Genomic DNA, 16800 nt, shown 5'->3' on the forward strand with positions numbered 1-16800 from the left:
GAGCGCACCATTAGCCCCTGTTTGGCCACGCGTTTTTGACTCACTATTTTTACCCCTTATACAGTAAGGGGTAATAGTGCGTCGAAAACGCGCGGCCAACCCCCCCCTAATTTGCATAGCTTAGCGTACTGAATCGCGAGCCCAGGAGAGTGGCCTGGGCGCGCGTCGGGAGAGCAGGTGCTCGCTGGCTCTCCCGCACGTTTTTCTGTATCGGCTGTATAAGCACCTGCATGCAGGGGAGTAAAACCAGGACTGGATCCCACCAGTCCTGAAAATCTGGAGCCCATTGGCAACCTTACTTCCTGATGCAGAGAGGTGCGCTTGGCCTGACCCCAGGTTTATTAACGCGGGAAACTTTACTCCTGGTCAGAGACGGAGTTAAATTTTGAGTGCTGCTGTGCTGGCACTTAAAACTATAAAACAGAAGTCTTCCCAACTCCTCTGACACTGTCTGCTGATGCTGGCCTGAGATCCGGATAAGAACTGACCTTTCTGGCTATCATTTTTTAATTTTATTTATCTTAAATATTTATGTACCACTTACCAAATTTTTCCTAAGTGGTTTACAATAAAAGATTCCTAATAAAAGACAATACTAACACATTGCAAATCATCAGACAAAATCTAAACCAGTTAAGAATAATTAAAAATAGCCACTTATCACCTTAGATATTCATGACAGAATATTTACTGCAGCCACAAGGTTACCTTTTATGTTCATTGAATTAATTATAGTTAGCTGCATCTAAAGAATTTCCTAAGCTTGATTAAATAAAATAGTTTAAAGCAACTTCCTAAATCTAATTTAATTTCACTCTCAGCACGATCTCTAACTTCCCCTGTCCTCCCATCCACACCTAGAGTTAAAATGTGGCTCGGCCTGTGCAGAACGCACATTGTAGCTCAGTATAGGCACTTTTTATCTCCTAATGCATTAGCATATCATTAGCTTGATGCATCGGCAGTTAAAAAACTTGTACCCTGTGCAGTAAAACTTTGTGCTAAAATCCAGCGCACAGTGCCATCATTGCATCGGCCTGAAAGTGAGTTGCTAAGTAGTATTCTCATTAATCTTACTCATGCTACTTCCAACTTGATAGGAGCAATGACCATACAGAAACCTGCTCAGACGGAGACACAGACACCCACCTTCAGCTTCTCAGCTTTCTTCTCTTCACTGGATTTAAACGCCTGAATCTCTTTCAGCTCCTTCCTCAGTGGTCCCAGGTGGTTTTCATATTTTTCCTGTGAATATTAAACAGATCTAATTGAAAAATGTGAATAGTGTGTTTGATGTTATAAATCAGGATTAAATGGCTCTCAGATCCTCCTGTCTTATACTATAATAAGCCCAAGAGTGACACATCAGGATGAACATTGTACCAGGGTGCTTCCTTGAATCCTAAGCCCTGGGATCACAGGCTGTGGCTTTCTCTCATCCAGCCCCTCCCCAGGAAAGGAGGAATGAGACTAGAGCACAGGACACAACAGAAGAGAAAAGAAATTGCTCTGCTCCTGTTTCTCCTAACCAAGACCCATATCTTCTCCAATACTCCCTAAGAAGCCATAGGGCTCCATGCTGAATGCCCTCATTGCAGCCAATCAACTCAATACGGTTCAGAACTTGCGTGACTGCTGGGGAAACTGCTGCTCACATCCTCATCCACCCCTTGCATTGGAAATTCCGCAGGTTTGTGGTAGACAAGGTTCACTATCAATACATGGTCCTTCTGTTCGGTCTCTCAGCGGCTCCGAGAGAGTTTGGTGATAGCAGCGGCACGTCTTCATCACTAAGGGATCTGTGTCTTCCCGTATTAAGATGACTGCCTGGTGACAGGGCCTTCCCAGTAGATAGTGTTGGATTCCAGGGACAGGACGATTCGTCTTCTTCAATCCTTGGGATCCCTCATCAATTATACCAAATCAAACTTTATCAAAGGATAAAATTAATCGAGGCTTGGATAGACCCCCCCCTTTCACCTCAGCGAGACAAACACTGCTGCCGTTCCTGCCCGGGCTATCAGCACATTCAGGCCCCGAGGGGAACAGCAGCAGTGTTCTGTAGAAGCCGGCAACAGGAACATGATCTTTTCTTCTTCCCGCCCCTGTGGCCCAGAAGAGGAAGTGATGTCTACCGGGTACGCGGGAAGAAGAAAAGGCTATGCCTGCATGCTGCCGCTGCAGAAGGAGCTTGCGCTGCTGTGCCCCCCCCCCTTCCCGGCTCCGACCTCCCCTTCTCTCGCCAGCGCGACACCTGCAAGAAAAAATAAAATTATAATAATCAAACTGCAAACAAAAAAGGCTGGGGTGGGGAGAAAAGAATACAATTACAATCTCAGCTGATTGCTCTGTGCCTCAATCAATCGCAGCACAAGCAAACAGCTGAGTGCTGCCTTCTTAGCGCTGTGGGGCTGGGGATGTCGCTCCTGCTGCAGTTTACAGCCTGTCAGGACTTTGCTTTTAATAGCAGCATACCGGCTACCTTGTGCTGCAGCTGCTATGTGTGCTGGGGGTAGGGATGGGGGTGAATGAGACAGAGACTGAGTCAGCATGTGTGTAAGTGTATGAGAGAATGTGTGTGTAAGTAAGAGAAATGTGTGAGAGAGAGATTGGTCAGGCAGGTGACTGGTGTGTGCGTGTGTGAGAGAGATTGGTCAGGCAGGTGACTGGTGTGTGTGTGTGTGTGAGTGAGAGAGAGATTGGTCAGGCAGGTGACTAGTGTGTTTGTGTGTTTGTGTGTGTGTGTGTGTGTGTGTGTGAGAGAGAGAGAGATTGGTCAGGCAGGTGACTGGTGTGTGTGTGTGTGTGAGAGAGAAAGAAATTGGTCAGGAAGGTGACTGGTGTATGTGTGTGAGAGAAAGAAATTGGTCAGGCAGGTGATTGGTGTGTGTGTGTGTGTGTGTGTGTGTGTGAGAGAAAGAAATTGGTCAGGCAGGTGATTGGTGTGTGTGTGTGTGTGTGTGTGTGAGAGAGAAAGAAATTGGTCAGGCAGGTGATTGGTGTGTGTGTGTGAGAGAGAGAGATTGGTCAGGCAGGTGACTGGTATGTGTGTGTGTGTGTGTGTGAGAGAGAGAGTGTTCAGGCAGGTGACTGGTGTGTGTATGAGAGAGAGAAAGAAATTGGTCAGGAAGGTGATTGGTATGTGTGTGTGTGTGTGTGTGTGTGTGTGTGAGAGAGAAAGAAATTGGTCAGGAAGGTGACTGGTGTGTGTGTGTGTGTGAGAGAGAAAGAAATTGGTCAGGAAGGTGACTGGTGTGTGTGTGTGAGAGAAAGAAATTGGTCAGGCAGGTGATTGGTATGTGTGTGTGTGTGAGAGAAAGAAATTGGTCAGGAAGGTGACTGGTGTGTGTGTGTGTGTGTGAGAGAGAGAAAGAAATTGGTCAGGCAGGTGATTGGTATGTGTGTGTGTGTGTGTGAGAGAAAGAAATTGGTCAGGCAGGTGATTGGTGTGTGTGTGTGAGAGAGAAAGAAATTGGTCAGGCAGGTGATTCGTATGTGTGTGTGTGTGAGAGAGAGAGAGAGAGAGAGAGAGAAAGAAAATGATCAGGCAGGTGATTGGTGTGTGTGTGTGTGTGAGAGAGAGAAAAAATTGGTCAGGCAGGTGACTGGTGTGTGTGTATGTGTGTGTGTGTGTGAGAGAGAGAGAGATTGGTTAGGCAGGTGACTGGTATGTGTGTGTGTGTGTGTGTGAGAAACAAAGAAATTGGTCAGGAAGGTGACTGGTGTGTGTGTGTGTGAGAGAGAAAGAAATTGGTCAGGAAGGTGACTGGTGTGTGTGTGTGTGTGTGTGTGAGTGAGAGAGAGAAAGAAATTGGTCAGGCAGGTGACTGGTATGTGTGTGTATGTGTGTATGAGAAACAAAGAAATTGGTCAGGAAGGTGACTGGTGTGTGTGTGTGTGTGTGTGTGTGTGAGAGAGAAAGAAATTGGTCAGGAAGGTGACTGGTGTGTGTGTGTGTGTGTGAGTGAGATAGAGAAAGAAATTGGTCAGGCAGGTGATTGGTATGTGTGTGTGTGTGAGAGAGAGATTGGTCAGGCAGGTGACTGGTATGTGTGTGTGTGTGTGTGTGTGTGAGAGTAAGAAAGAAATTGGTCAGGAAGGTGACTGGTGTGTGTGTGTGTGTGTGAGAGAGTGAAAGAAATTGGTCAGGCAGGTGATTGGTATGTGTGTGTGTGTGAAAGAAAGAAATTGGTCAGGCAGGTGATTGGTATGTGTGTGTGTGTGAGAGAAAGAAATTGGTCAGGCAGATGATTGGTGTGTGTGTGTGTGTGAGAGAGAAAGAAATTGGTCAGGCAGGTGACTGGTATGTGTGTGTGAGAAATTGTATTCCTGCACAGCCTCCTCTATGGGGATCAGGGTGTGAGATCTGAGACACCGGAACAAACTATGATAATAAAGATACTGACACATACCTTGTATTCCTGCACAGCCTCCTCTATGGGGATTAGGGAGTGAGATCTGTGACCTTGGGACACACTGTGATAATAAAGATACTGGCACTCACCTTGTATTCGTGCACTGCCTCCTCTATGGGCATCAGGGTGTGAGATCTGTGACCCCGGGACACACTGTAATAATAACTGACACTCACTTTGAGAATAACATAAAGATTTATTTATTTATTTATTATTTTTATTATACCGAGTTTCATGATGGAATCACATCAACCCGGTTTACAATTAACAATGTGAGTAAAGGCAGAGAGTAACATAGTAAAACATTTCCCAATTTAACGTCACATATAGAATGAAACTTAACAGGTATAATAACAATATTTAGGATGTGAGAAAGTTACAAAAAACAGGGAAAAATAACTAGGATCTGAAAGGGGGAGGAAATTGAAGGAAGAATATTAACATTTTAGCCAACTGTATCAATTAATAAATATGTATAGTATAAAAATATAGATGAGTAGCAAAAATGATCAAATATGATGCTGTTGTGAATTATAATAATAAGATGCTGTGACTGCGTATGAAGTTAGTGGGTTTATTACAGTTCACTAACTTTGTGTTTGTGCTGATGGGTGGGGAATTTAATCCAGTTCTGGGAACGCTTTTTTAAAAAGCCACGTTTTTAGTCTCTTCCTAAAAGTTGGGGCGCATGGTTCTTGTCTTAAGTCCGGTGGGATGGAGTTCCAGAGGATTGGACCTGCTGATGAAAGAGCTCTTGAACTGTAGGATTTATGTTGGTAAGTTTTGGCATGAGGTACCTGAAGTGATTCTTTGTAATGTTCCCTGATGGGTCTGGCGGCTGTGTATTTTTTAAAAGGGATTTGTAAGTCAAGTTGAGTGTGTTGATGGATGTTCTTGTAGATAATCATGATGGTTTTGTACATAATTCTGAAGTGGATCGGTAACCAATGAAGGTCTTTGAGGATGGGGGAGATATGGTCGATTTTCCTGGAGTTTGTAAGTATTCTAGCTGCTGTGTTCTGTACCATTTGTAAAGGCTTGGTGTAAGAAGCTGGGAGGCCTAGTAGTAGAGAATTGCAATAATCTAGTTTGGAGAAGATTATTGCTTGCAGGATTGATCTAAAATCTTGCGCGTGGAAAAGTGGCTTTATTCTTTTCAGAATATGTAATTTGTGGAAGCAGTCTTTTGTAGTTCGGTTTATGAATGGTTTGAGGTTAAGACGGTTATCTAGGATGGCTCCTAGATCTCTTACATGGGTGGTTTGTAGGAGGGTAGGTGGCTTTGAGAGCGTGATGTTGTTTTCAGGTGCTATAAGGAGATATTCCGTTTTCGACGCATTAAGGACTAGGTTTAAGCTGGTAAGGAGGTGTTTGATTTCTAGTAAACAACTATCCCAATATTCCATTGTTGACGAGATTGAATCTTTTATAGGGATCACAATCTGTACGTCGTCCGCGAAGAGGAAGTGTTTAAGGCATAGTTTTGTGAGTAGTTGACAGAGTGGTAGGAGGTATACATTAAATAGGGTGGGTGAGAGGGATGAACCTTGTGGCACCCCTCTGGTGGAGTGGTGATATTGGGATTCTGTATTGTGAATTTTGACCCTATATCCTCTGTTTTCCAGGAAGGTTTTGAACCATGTTAGTGAAGTAGCTGTCACTCCAATATTTGCTAGTTGTTTTAAGAGGAGGTAATGGTTGACGGTGTCAAAGGCCGCCGAGAAGTCGAGGAGGATTAGTAAAAATGCTTTGCCTTTATCGATGCCGGCGAGGAGGAAGTCTGAAAGTGCAAGAAGTAGTGTTTCTGTGCTTGCAGCTTTTCGAAAACCATATTGGTTTGGAGACAGAATGCCGTGGTCTTCCAAGTAGTTGGAAAGTTGGGTGTTCACCAATTTTTCCATTATTTTGGCTATGAATGGAAGGTTGGAAATAGGGCGGAAGTTGTTGGGATCACTTGGATTTAGATTCGATTTTTTAGGAGGGGTTTGATTGAAGCTGTTTTTAGATCATCTGGGTAGATACCCTGGGAGAGGGAACAGTTTATAATTTCGGCAAGGGATTTTGATATAGTATCAGGAATGAGAAGTAGCATTTTGGAAGGAATTTGATCAAAAGGGTGTGATGAAGGTTTCATTTTCTTCAGCACTGATTGTATCTCTGTGAGAGTGATGGGTTCGAATGCTTTAAGCTGTATATCTTTGTTAGGGAGAAGGTATGTGTTGTCTTGGGAGCTAGTGGTTAGTGATAGTTGATTGAGGAGGTCAGAGATTTTTTTGCTGAAATGAAGAGCCAGTTCGTCTGCTTTGGTCTGAGAGAATTCGGGTGGTATATCAGGAGTGATCGGTTTAGTGAGATTGGAAACGAAGGCGAATAGGGCTTTTGAGTCAAAGATGAGGTGATGAACCTGACGGGCATAGTAGTCTCTTTTTGTTTTCTGTGTACTGCTTTTGTATTGGTGGAGCGTGCGTTTGTAGTCTGAGAGTGAGGCTGGTGAAGGGGCTTTACGCCATTTTCTTTCTTTCTGCCGAAGTAGTTGTTTGAGATTTCTCAGTTCATCATTAAACCAGGGTTGTCTTTTGGATGCCTTTGAAGAGTGTTTTTTGGTGGTCAGTGGGCAAAGTGTGTTTGCTACTGATTTTGTTATTTTGGACCATGATTGAAGAGCGCTGTTAGGTGTAGAAACATCGATGGATGGTAATTCTGGGGCTAGAAGTTTGCTGAGGAGTTCAGAGTTACATGTTTTTTTGTAGAGGAAAGAAGGTCTTGAGTCAGGCTTGGAATCTGGTTGTAGTAGGGAAAAGCTGGTGGAGATTAAGGAGTGGTCTGACCATGGGACTTGTTGACAGTCAGGTTGATTTGTTTGGGAAATGCCGGCATTTGTAAAGAAGAGGTCGAGTGTGTGTCCTGCTTTGTGAGTGGGTTTGTTGATTTGTTGTTTGAAACCCATTGCGGACATTGCGGTGAGGAAGGCTTCGCAGTTTGTTGAAAGGGGAATTTTGTCAACATGTAAGTTGAAGTCACCCAAGATTATAGCTGGGGAGTCAAGGTTTAGGTGTAAAGTTATAGTTTCTAGAATAGGAGAGGTGTCTGACTCTAGCAGGCCTGGAGGGGCGTAGACTAGAAGGATTTGGAGATCTTCTGATTTGAACAATCCTAGTTCTAATTTGGTATTTGTGTTGATAGGATAGAGAGAGAACCTCAGGGATTTTTTGGCTGCTAGAAAGATACCCCCTCCTCTTTTTTTTTGTCTTGGGATAGAGAAGAAGTCGTAGATCTGTGTTGGTAGTTGGTTAATAAGTGCGATGTCAGTGGGTTTGAGCCATGTTTCTGTTATGGCGCAAAAAAAAGATAAAACCGACAGTCTTTGTGCAGGACCTTGGTATAATTTTAGAGACAGACCTTAGCTTTAAAAATCATATATCCACCAAACTGAGGGAAGGCTACCACAAACTCATCACTCTATGAAGGTTAAAACCATTACTTGAAAAAAACGCCTTTAGAACAGTATTGCAATCACTGATTTTTTCCAATATCGACTATTGTAATTCACTGCTACTGGGACTTCCTCATTCCACTATCCGACCTCTACAAGTATTACAGAATGCAGCCGCTAGAATTTTGACAGGAAACAAAAAATGCGATCGCATTCACTGATTTTAACGTCATTGCATTGGCTGCCAATCGAATAAAATTCACAATATAAAACAGCCTGCATTGTACACAAAATAATTTACGGTGAACCAACCGAATGGTTAAATTCGGCCATTCGATTACATATTCCCCAAAGGAATCTCAGATCGGCAAATAAGTGTCTACTAATAATCCCCTCGGTGAAGTCAGCACATCTCAGTCAAGTTCGAGAGTGAGCAGTAACAATACCAGGCCCCAAACCCTGGAATACGTTACCAGCTGAGATCAGATTACAAAAAGATATTAAAAAATTTAAGTCCAATCTTAAAACATGGCTTTTTGGCTGTGCCTATGCAAAATCAAACTAAATGATCTTTTATTTGTTGTTTTTATCTAAGAAGCTGTTCATATTTTCGCTGCTTTTATTCATCTTATTGTACTTAATTTTATCTTCGCTTTATGCTTTAAATTTTGTACTTGTTCTTAACTATTTATAATTTTAGAACTATATATCAATTATTAATTTGTTCTTATTGACGATTTACTGTATTTTATTTCTTTTTATTGTAAACCATTGTGATGGACCTTCTGATACGTTATATAAAACCTAATAAACTAGAAACTATTCCTGCACAGCCTCCTGTATGTGGATCAGAGTGTGGGATCTGTGACCTGGGACACACTGTGATAATAAAGATACTGACACTTACCTTGTGTTCCTGCAGAGCCTCCTCTATAGGGATCAGGGTGTGAAATCTGTGACCCTGGGACACACTGTGATAATAAAGTTACTGACACTCACCTTGTATTCCTGCTCAGCTTCCTCTATGGGGATCAGGGTGTGAGATCTGTGATGTTGCACTCACCAGTCACAAGGCTCCTCCTACCCTCCAAATCCTCCCCGATGCTGTGCTGGGTCTCGGGTCCCTGGCCATCCCTGGTTTTAATGATCCAAAGTCAATGACAAATCTTTTCCGTTGCAAAAAAATCAGCAGAACCAGGAATCACGATTTAAAACTCCAGGGAAGAAGACTCAGAACCAATGTCAGGAAGTATTTCTTCACGGAGAGGGTGGTGGATGCCTGGAATGCCCTTCTGGAAGAAGTGGTGAAGACTAAAACTATGAAGGATTTCAAAGGGGCGTGAAATAAACACTGTGGATCCATAAATTCTAGAGGATGTGAATGAAGAAATGAGGCATGGGGGTGGCTTGCGGGAATGATGGCTACTACCTGGAGATAACACCTTTATTCAATAAACATACACATGGTTAATGCGACTCCAACATTACTCTATGCTTCAACGGCAGGAGGAAATGTGGAAAAAAGAATTTGCATTCACATAAAAGCGGGGTATAGCTTGCTTGTTACAGCAGTTACTACCCCAACCCAAATAAGCCTAATATTTCACCTTCAATGCATATCCAGCGTAGCTCTCTGCTTCAACGGCAGGGGGGATTGAAGAAAAGATAATATATATTCAGACAACAACAAACAAGGACTGAATTACATAGTCTGGGTAAACAAATAAGCATGGGTGTAGCTTGCTTGTTACGGCAATTACTACCCCTAATTAATTAAGCCTGATACTTCACTTGGAATACATATCCAGCGCAGCTCACTGCTTCAACGGGAGGGGGAATGAAGAAAAGTGGATTTATATTCAGACAACCAACAAGGACTGAATTGCACAGGTTGAGTAAACAAAAAAGCGTGGGAGTAGCTTGCTTATTGCGGCGGTTACTACCCCTAACCAATTAAGTTAGATACTTCACTTAGATGCAGCTCCAGGCGGGGGGGAAGTGTACATCAATGGCGGGGGTGGAAGTGAAATAGAACCAAAAAGTTACTAAGGACCAAGAGTAACAGTTAAGTATGAGAAAAAATAAGTGTGAAAGCTTGCTGGGCATACTGGATGGGCCGTATGGTCTTCTTCTGCCATCATTTCTATGTTTCTATATCTCTCCGCTCACGGTCCGTCCATCCGTCTTCCATTCCCCCTGAATCTCCTCTGCTCTGTTTACGCAAGGAATGCCTCCGGCCTCCTCCTCAGCACAGGAACTCCATACGCAGGCGCGTACAGCTCCTGTCGCGATTTAAAGAGCCAACGGTGAGAAATCACCGCTGGCTTCGTGAGATGTCGTCATTGGCCCTGGCCTATTTAAGGCTCTCACAAAAGAAAAATGTGTGGCATAAAGTATACTGGACAATAACAGTTTAACATCCAGAGATTACTTTTATTTTACATTAGGGGTGTGCATCCGTTTTCAACGTATTGGCGACCCGCAACGTATTTTGTCCTATCCGTTAAATATGTGGGGAGGCGAAACGCATCGCGACTCCCCATGTATTTAACGTATTTTCTGTTTAATTTGGTGCGCCCAGCGGCGCGCGCTTTTCTTTGCCCCCATTAGCTACTTACTATCTACGATTTGCACAAAATGGCAGCGCCCCTGCGGTAATCATGCCGACCTGTCTGACCCTTTCCTGTGAGTCACAGTGACTCCCAGGAAAGGGTCGGACAGGTCGGCATGGATACCGGAATGCAGCGTGTCCGCGCTGACATTTTCTGAGCTGCACTGAATGCAGCCAATAGCGCTGTCATTCAGTGCTCTCTGTCGATTTTACTGATGAGCCAGCACTATATAAACATCAGCACGAGGAGCCACACACTTATTTCCAGCGATGCTGTGGGGAGGTGGGCTGGGTGGAAGAGGGAGGAGGCTGAACTAAGAGAGACAGGCTACTAGTAAAGGAAAGAAAATTATTCTTTGTTTTGCTGCAGTGCCAGGGTCAGCTACAGCTAGTCCTGTTTCTTTCAAGCTGTTTATTTTGGTCATCTCTGACTGAGAAGAGAAGCTGTGCTAGGTCAGCTAGCACTGACCACCATTTAGGGCTGGCTTGGAGAGATATATTATTTTCAATTTCATCCATTTTTCTGGAGTGACAAAATGTACTGCTTTTTTTAATTCCAATTACTTAGTCTCTTAGTGCACTGGGCTTCACTGGGCAGTTTAACAGGCTGGGTCTGTGCAGTCAAGTGCCCAGGGAGTCTGCCTCTTTTGTGCTTACAAGCAAGCAGCTTCTGTGTGCACGCCACACACATTAGTGCACAGCCAGGCACCGTGACCGTGGGCAGTGGGTAGTTTTAACAGACTGATCCTAACTATTGGGTGGGTCTGTGCAGTCAAGTGCCCAGGGAGCCTGCCTCTTTTGTGCTTACAAGCAAGCAGCTTCTGTGTGCACGCCACACACATTAGTGCCCAGCCAGGCACCGTGACAGTGGGCAGTGGGTAGTTTTAACAGACTGTTCCCTGTACTACCAGGATCAGTCCAGACAGTGGGTTATGTCCCCCGTCCAGCAGATGGAGTCAGAACAGAAGACTTCTGTGGGAGGTCCTATATTACCTCACCACCCGTGCCTCTATCTTCAGTATCTTTCTGACTCCAGCAGATGCGAGCAGGGGAATCGGTGTTCCCCACTACTATAGCTTAGGATTCTAGGCTTTTTCTGATCTTCTTGAGGGATCAAGTAAAAAAAAACAAAACAAAAAAAACAAAAAGAAGGAAGAGGTTTCGGTAAGGGGGGTTAATTTCCCGAGATTACTTAGGAGGGCTATTCCTGCCAGGAGGGACTGAGTAATCTCCCTCCACTGGGGCTTGCTGACAGGCCTGTTGCTCTCTCCTCTTCCCCTCTCTCTCTCTCTCTTTCCCTCGGCTTTATTTGGTTTTGAGGTAAGTGTGCTGCTTTCCTTTCAGGCTTACCTCAGTCAGTGTGTATTTTCGCCGTTGGGACTACGTCTGACCGTCGGGGTGCACACTGGTGGTTCCAGCCTCTCCCCCCCCCCCCCCCCCAACGAGGCGATCGTATCTGATCCGTGGCCCCGCGACGATCCATTCCCGGGGCTGCCGGCTGCCGGGAGGGTAGATTCCCCGGTGGCTCTCCGGGTTGGCAGGGGGTTTTCGGTCCCAGGGCTGGGGCTGTAGCACGCAGGGAGTTTGCCGCGCTCGCCCGCCCCTCCCCCCCTCGTGCTCCAATGCTGCACTCGGCGGCTTGCATCTCCGGTGGTCGTCAGGGAGGGAAGCTCTCTCGAGAGGGGCATTGCTCTGGCTGCGTTCCCGACGGGGAAGCCAGCCCTTCAGGAGGGGACGCCGCGGGCGGCCCGGACCGCGACTCAAGAAAGCGGCAGACCCCGTTCCCGCTGAGTGCGCGAACGGCGGCCATTTTGATGTCTGACTCCGAAGGGGGGCTTTCTGAGGAGGATTCCCCGAAACCAGCAGCGCCACTTACAAGAGCACTCTTGGCCGAATCGGAGGCTGGACATCTGGAGGGGGAGACCCCGGGGGTCCACCCGGGGGTTTTTCTTCCTTTTCCCCCGAGTTTATTATTTTAATGCATAAAGCATTTTTACAGTACAGGGATGCGCCGCTGGATTTCCCGGGTCCCACTCCTACCAAACTGGCCCGCCTGACCGCGCCACTGGGTGGGTCTCCCTCTCAGAGCACTGCACAACCGTCCGGGGTCAGTCCTGGGCCCTCCAGGGACCCTCCCGTGCCCCCTCAAGCGCCACTCGGAAGTCCGGGGGGGCCCCTCCGGGGGATCCTTCTGGTGATGATCCCACCTTGGCAGCCCAGGTGGAAGGAAATGATCCGAGAGTCCTCCGCATTTTTCAGCCAGAGGAATTGGACGATCTCATTCCCCATATCCTGAGGGAGATGGACATCGACCCTCCCCCGGAACCGGTCGGACCGGATCCTAAGGTCAGGAAGGGAGACCCACTGCTAGCGGGTCTTCGGGCCTTGGCAAAAGCTTTTCCCACCCATCCCTCCTTTCTTCAACTTATTTCCCGGGAGTGGGATACCCCTGAGGCGACCCTCAGGGTTAGTAGGGCAATGGAGAAGCTCTATCCCCTGCCACAGGACTTCCTGGAGATTCTCAAGGTGCCTGCCATGGATTCGGCAGTATCGGCAGTTACCAAGCATACTACCATCCCCGTCACGGGTGGCATGGCCCTGAAGGATATTCAGGACAGAAAGCTGGAAGTTTACCTCAAGAGAGTTTTCGAGGTTTCGGCGTTGGGGATGCGGGGGGGGGGGGGGGGGGGGGGGCTATCTGTAGCGCCCTAGCGCAGAGAGCGGGTCTCTGTTGGGTCCAACAGCTTCTCACCTCCCAGGATCTGCTGGAGGCAGAAGCCCAACAGGCGGATCGGCTGGAGGCCGTTATGGCCTATGGGGCGGATGCCTTTTATGATCTCCTCAGGGTCCTGGCTCGCTCCATGGTAGCGGCGGTCTCGGCTCGGCGTCTCCTGTGGCTTCGGAACTGGTCAGCGGATGCCTCTTCTAAGACCCGGCTAGGGTCCCTTCCCTTCAAGGGTAAGGGGAGGATCTGGATCAAATTATCAAGTCTCTCAACGAGAACGCAGTTTATAAGCTCCCGGAGGACCGTCCGCGTGCCTCGAGACCTTTCTCCTCTTCTTCTAGGTATCGGTCCCGGAATCAGCGTAGGACATGGGCCACGCGTCAACAACCCCCTCGGACTCCGTCCTCTCGTTCGAATTCCTGGAACTGGTCCTTTCGTGGGCGCCGTCCCGGTAGGGAGGGACAGGGACAGGGCCTCTCCACTTCTACCTCCATCAAGACTGCCCAATGATGCCAGGCGGATCCACGATCCGGTCCCCAGGCTGGGGGGCCAGATTGCTCTCTTTTATGAAGAGTGGGTCCAAATCACATCGGACCAGTGGGTCTTGGATATTCTAAAGCACGGCTACGCGTTGGATTTTTTCCACACACCCAGAGACAGGTTTCTCTTCTCTCCATGCGGGTCCCTTCACAAGCAAGAGGCCGTTCGTCACACCCTCACCCGGCTCCGCGCTTTGGGAGCGATAGTGCCGGTCCCCGCCTCTGAGCTGGGTCGGGGTCATTACTCCAACTATTTCGTGGTACCGAAGAAGGAGGGCACCTTTCGTCCTATCCTGGATCTCAAGACGGTAAACAAGTTTCTCCGGGTCCCTCGTTTTCGCATGGAAACCCTTCACTCGGTCCTGGCAGCGGTGCATCAGGGGGAATTCCTGGCCTCGTTGGATCTCACGGAGGCCTACCTGCATATCCCTATCCGCAGGGAGCACCAGTGCTACCTCAGGTTCAAGATCCTGGGTCATCACTTTCAGTTCCGAGCCCTGCCTTTTGGTTTGGCCACAGCTCCCTGGGTCTTCACGAAGGTCATGGTAGTGGTGGCAGCGGCATTGCGCCGGGAAGGCATCCTGGTACACCCCTACCTGGACGACTGGCTCATAAGGGCGAAGTCCCGGATCCAGGGCCGCCTAGCGGTCAACAGAGTACTTCAGCTGCTCCGGTCACTCGGGTGGATGGTCAACTATGCCAAAAGCCATCTAGTCCCCTCCCAGTCCTTGGATTTTCTGGGAGCACATTTCGACACGAAGGAGGGCATAGTGTTCCTCAGACCGGAACGAGCACAGGCTCTCTGCGACCAGGTCCTGCGTTTCTCGTCTCTGCTGGAACCCACGGCGTGGGATTACCTGCAGGTTCTGGGAACCATGGCCTCCACCATCGATCTAGTCCCGTGGGCGTTCGCTCATCCTCGTCCTCTCCAGAAGGCTCTGCTGTCCCGGTGGAAGCCGGCGTCGCGGGATTATCAGGCGCTCCTCCCGATACCGAGACCAACTCTAGACAGCCTCCAGTGGTGGCTGGACCCTCAGAACCTGGCTCAGGGGTTTTCCCTGGAGGTTCCGGATTGGATAGTTGTCACCACAGATGCCAGTCTTTTGGGCTGGGGGGAAGTCTGTCAGGAGAGCTCCCTTCAGGGCCGGTGGACAGCGGTGGACAGCGGTGCAGGTAAGGTGGCCCAACAACCGGTTGGAGACCAGAGCGGTCCGCCTAGCTTTGAAGGACTTCCCCCCATGGGTCCGCCACCGGGCGGTTCGGATCCTTTCGGACAATGTGTCCACAGTGTCCTACATCAATCGTCAGGGGGGCACAAGAAGCCTTCAAGTCTCCTTGGAAGCGGACAAGCTAATGCGATGGGCGGAGCTCCACTTGCTGCGCTTAGCGCCTCCCACATTGCAGGCGTAGACAACGTGCAGGCGGACTTTCTAAGTCGACAGCGCCTAGATCCCGGGGAGTGGAAGCTATCGGAGGAAGCGATGCGTTTGATAATCGCTCGCTGGGGGCGCCCTCACATGGATCTCATGGCCACCACGAGAAATACAAAGGCCCCACGATTCTTCAGCCACAGAAGGGAGCACGGCGCGGAGGGAGTCGATGCTCTGGTCCTGCCGTGGCCACGGCACGTCCTATTGTATGTATTTCACCCGTGGCCCCTCGTGGGAAAGGTTATCCGGAGGATAGAAATCCATCAGGGTCCAGTGGTTCTGGTGGCGCCGGAGTGGCCCCGTCAACCGTGGTTTGCGGACCTTCTTCACTTAGCCACGGAGGGCCCGCTAATTCTCAGTCATCTTCCGCGCCTACTCCGTCAGGGTCCTATATTTTTGGAGGAGGAAGATCGCTTCTGACTAGCGGCTTAGCTTTTGAGATGTGCAAGCTGAGACGACGGGGTTACCCAGAAGCTGTCATTTCGACTTTACTAAGGGCGCGCAAGCAATCCACTTCCGTAACTTATGTCCGGGTCTGGAAGGTTTTCGAAACTTGGTGCGGGTAACATGCTATTCAGCCCACTCACGCATTGGTCCCACAGATTCTCTCATTTCTGCAGGAGGGACTGGACTTGGGCCTTGCTTATAACTCGGTCCGGGTGCAGGTCGCGGCTCTAGGTGCGTTTTTGCATTGCGGAAAGGGGTCGCTCCTCTCCTCCCATCCGGATGTTGGGCATTTCCTCAAAGGGGCCAAGCACCTGAAACCTCCGTTACGTCCGCCTTGTCCGTCTTGGAACCTGAACCTAGTTCTGCGGGGGCTTAGTGGTCCACCTTTTGAGCCTCTTCGAGATGCCACTCTCAAGGACATCACTTTTAAGACTATCTTCCTGGTGGTGATTAGTTCGGCGCGGCGTATCTCGGAGCTTCAGGCATTATCCTGCCGGGAATTGTACCTCCGTTTTACTGACGAAGGGGTCTCTTTGCGCACGGTTCCATCCTTCCTGCCCAAGGTGGTTTCGGCTTTTCATCTCAATCAGTCAGTCGAACTACCTTCCTTTTCTGCGAGCGACCCTAGGGATCTGCGCAAACTAGACGTTAAGCGATGTCTGATGCGATATCTGGAGGTCACAAATGAGTTCTGTATCTCTGACCACCTGTTCGTGCTTTGGTCGGGTCCCAGGAAGGGTCACATGGCGTCCAAGTCTTCCATCGCCCGCTGGTTGAAGGGTGCAATCGCCGCCGCTTATCTTGGGTTGGGAAGGCATCCTCCGCTGGGGGTTAAGGCCCACTCTCTTCGCTCGCAAGCTGCGTCTTGGGCGGAGAATAGCGCGGTGTCTGCTCAGGAGATCTGCAGAGCGGCGACTTGGAAATCGCTTCATACCTTTGCGAGGCACTATCGCCTGGACGTTCGAGCGCCGCCAGGCGGTTCTTTCGGGGATAGGGTCATTCGAGCAGGGCTCTCTACGGGCCCGCTCATAGGAGGGAAGCTTTGGTACATCCCACCATCTGGAATGATCCTGGTACGTACAGGGAAATGAAAATTATTCCTTACCTGCTAATTTTAGTTCCTGTAGTACCATGGATCAGTCCAGACGCCCTCCCTTTTGTTTTGGGTGTATTATCTCTGGTGGGTTGCCTCTGCTCGAC

General features: G+C 48.3%; 1 protein-coding gene across 1 annotated transcript in view; it reads right to left on the reverse strand.

The window, feature by feature from the left end:
* LOC115085691 (E3 ubiquitin-protein ligase TRIM39-like) overlaps nt 1-16800 on the reverse strand; it is a 139914-nt gene that overhangs the window by 115644 nt on the left and 7470 nt on the right. The window contains exon 2 of the mRNA XM_029591996.1: nt 1150-1245. Within this exon, the coding sequence (XP_029447856.1) occupies nt 1150-1245 (96 nt within the window). The remainder of the gene's footprint in view (nt 1-1149; nt 1246-16800) is intronic.

This window comes from Rhinatrema bivittatum, chromosome 2 (genome assembly GCF_901001135.1).
Source record: "Rhinatrema bivittatum chromosome 2, aRhiBiv1.1, whole genome shotgun sequence".
Lineage (NCBI taxonomy): Eukaryota > Metazoa > Chordata > Amphibia > Gymnophiona > Rhinatrematidae > Rhinatrema > Rhinatrema bivittatum.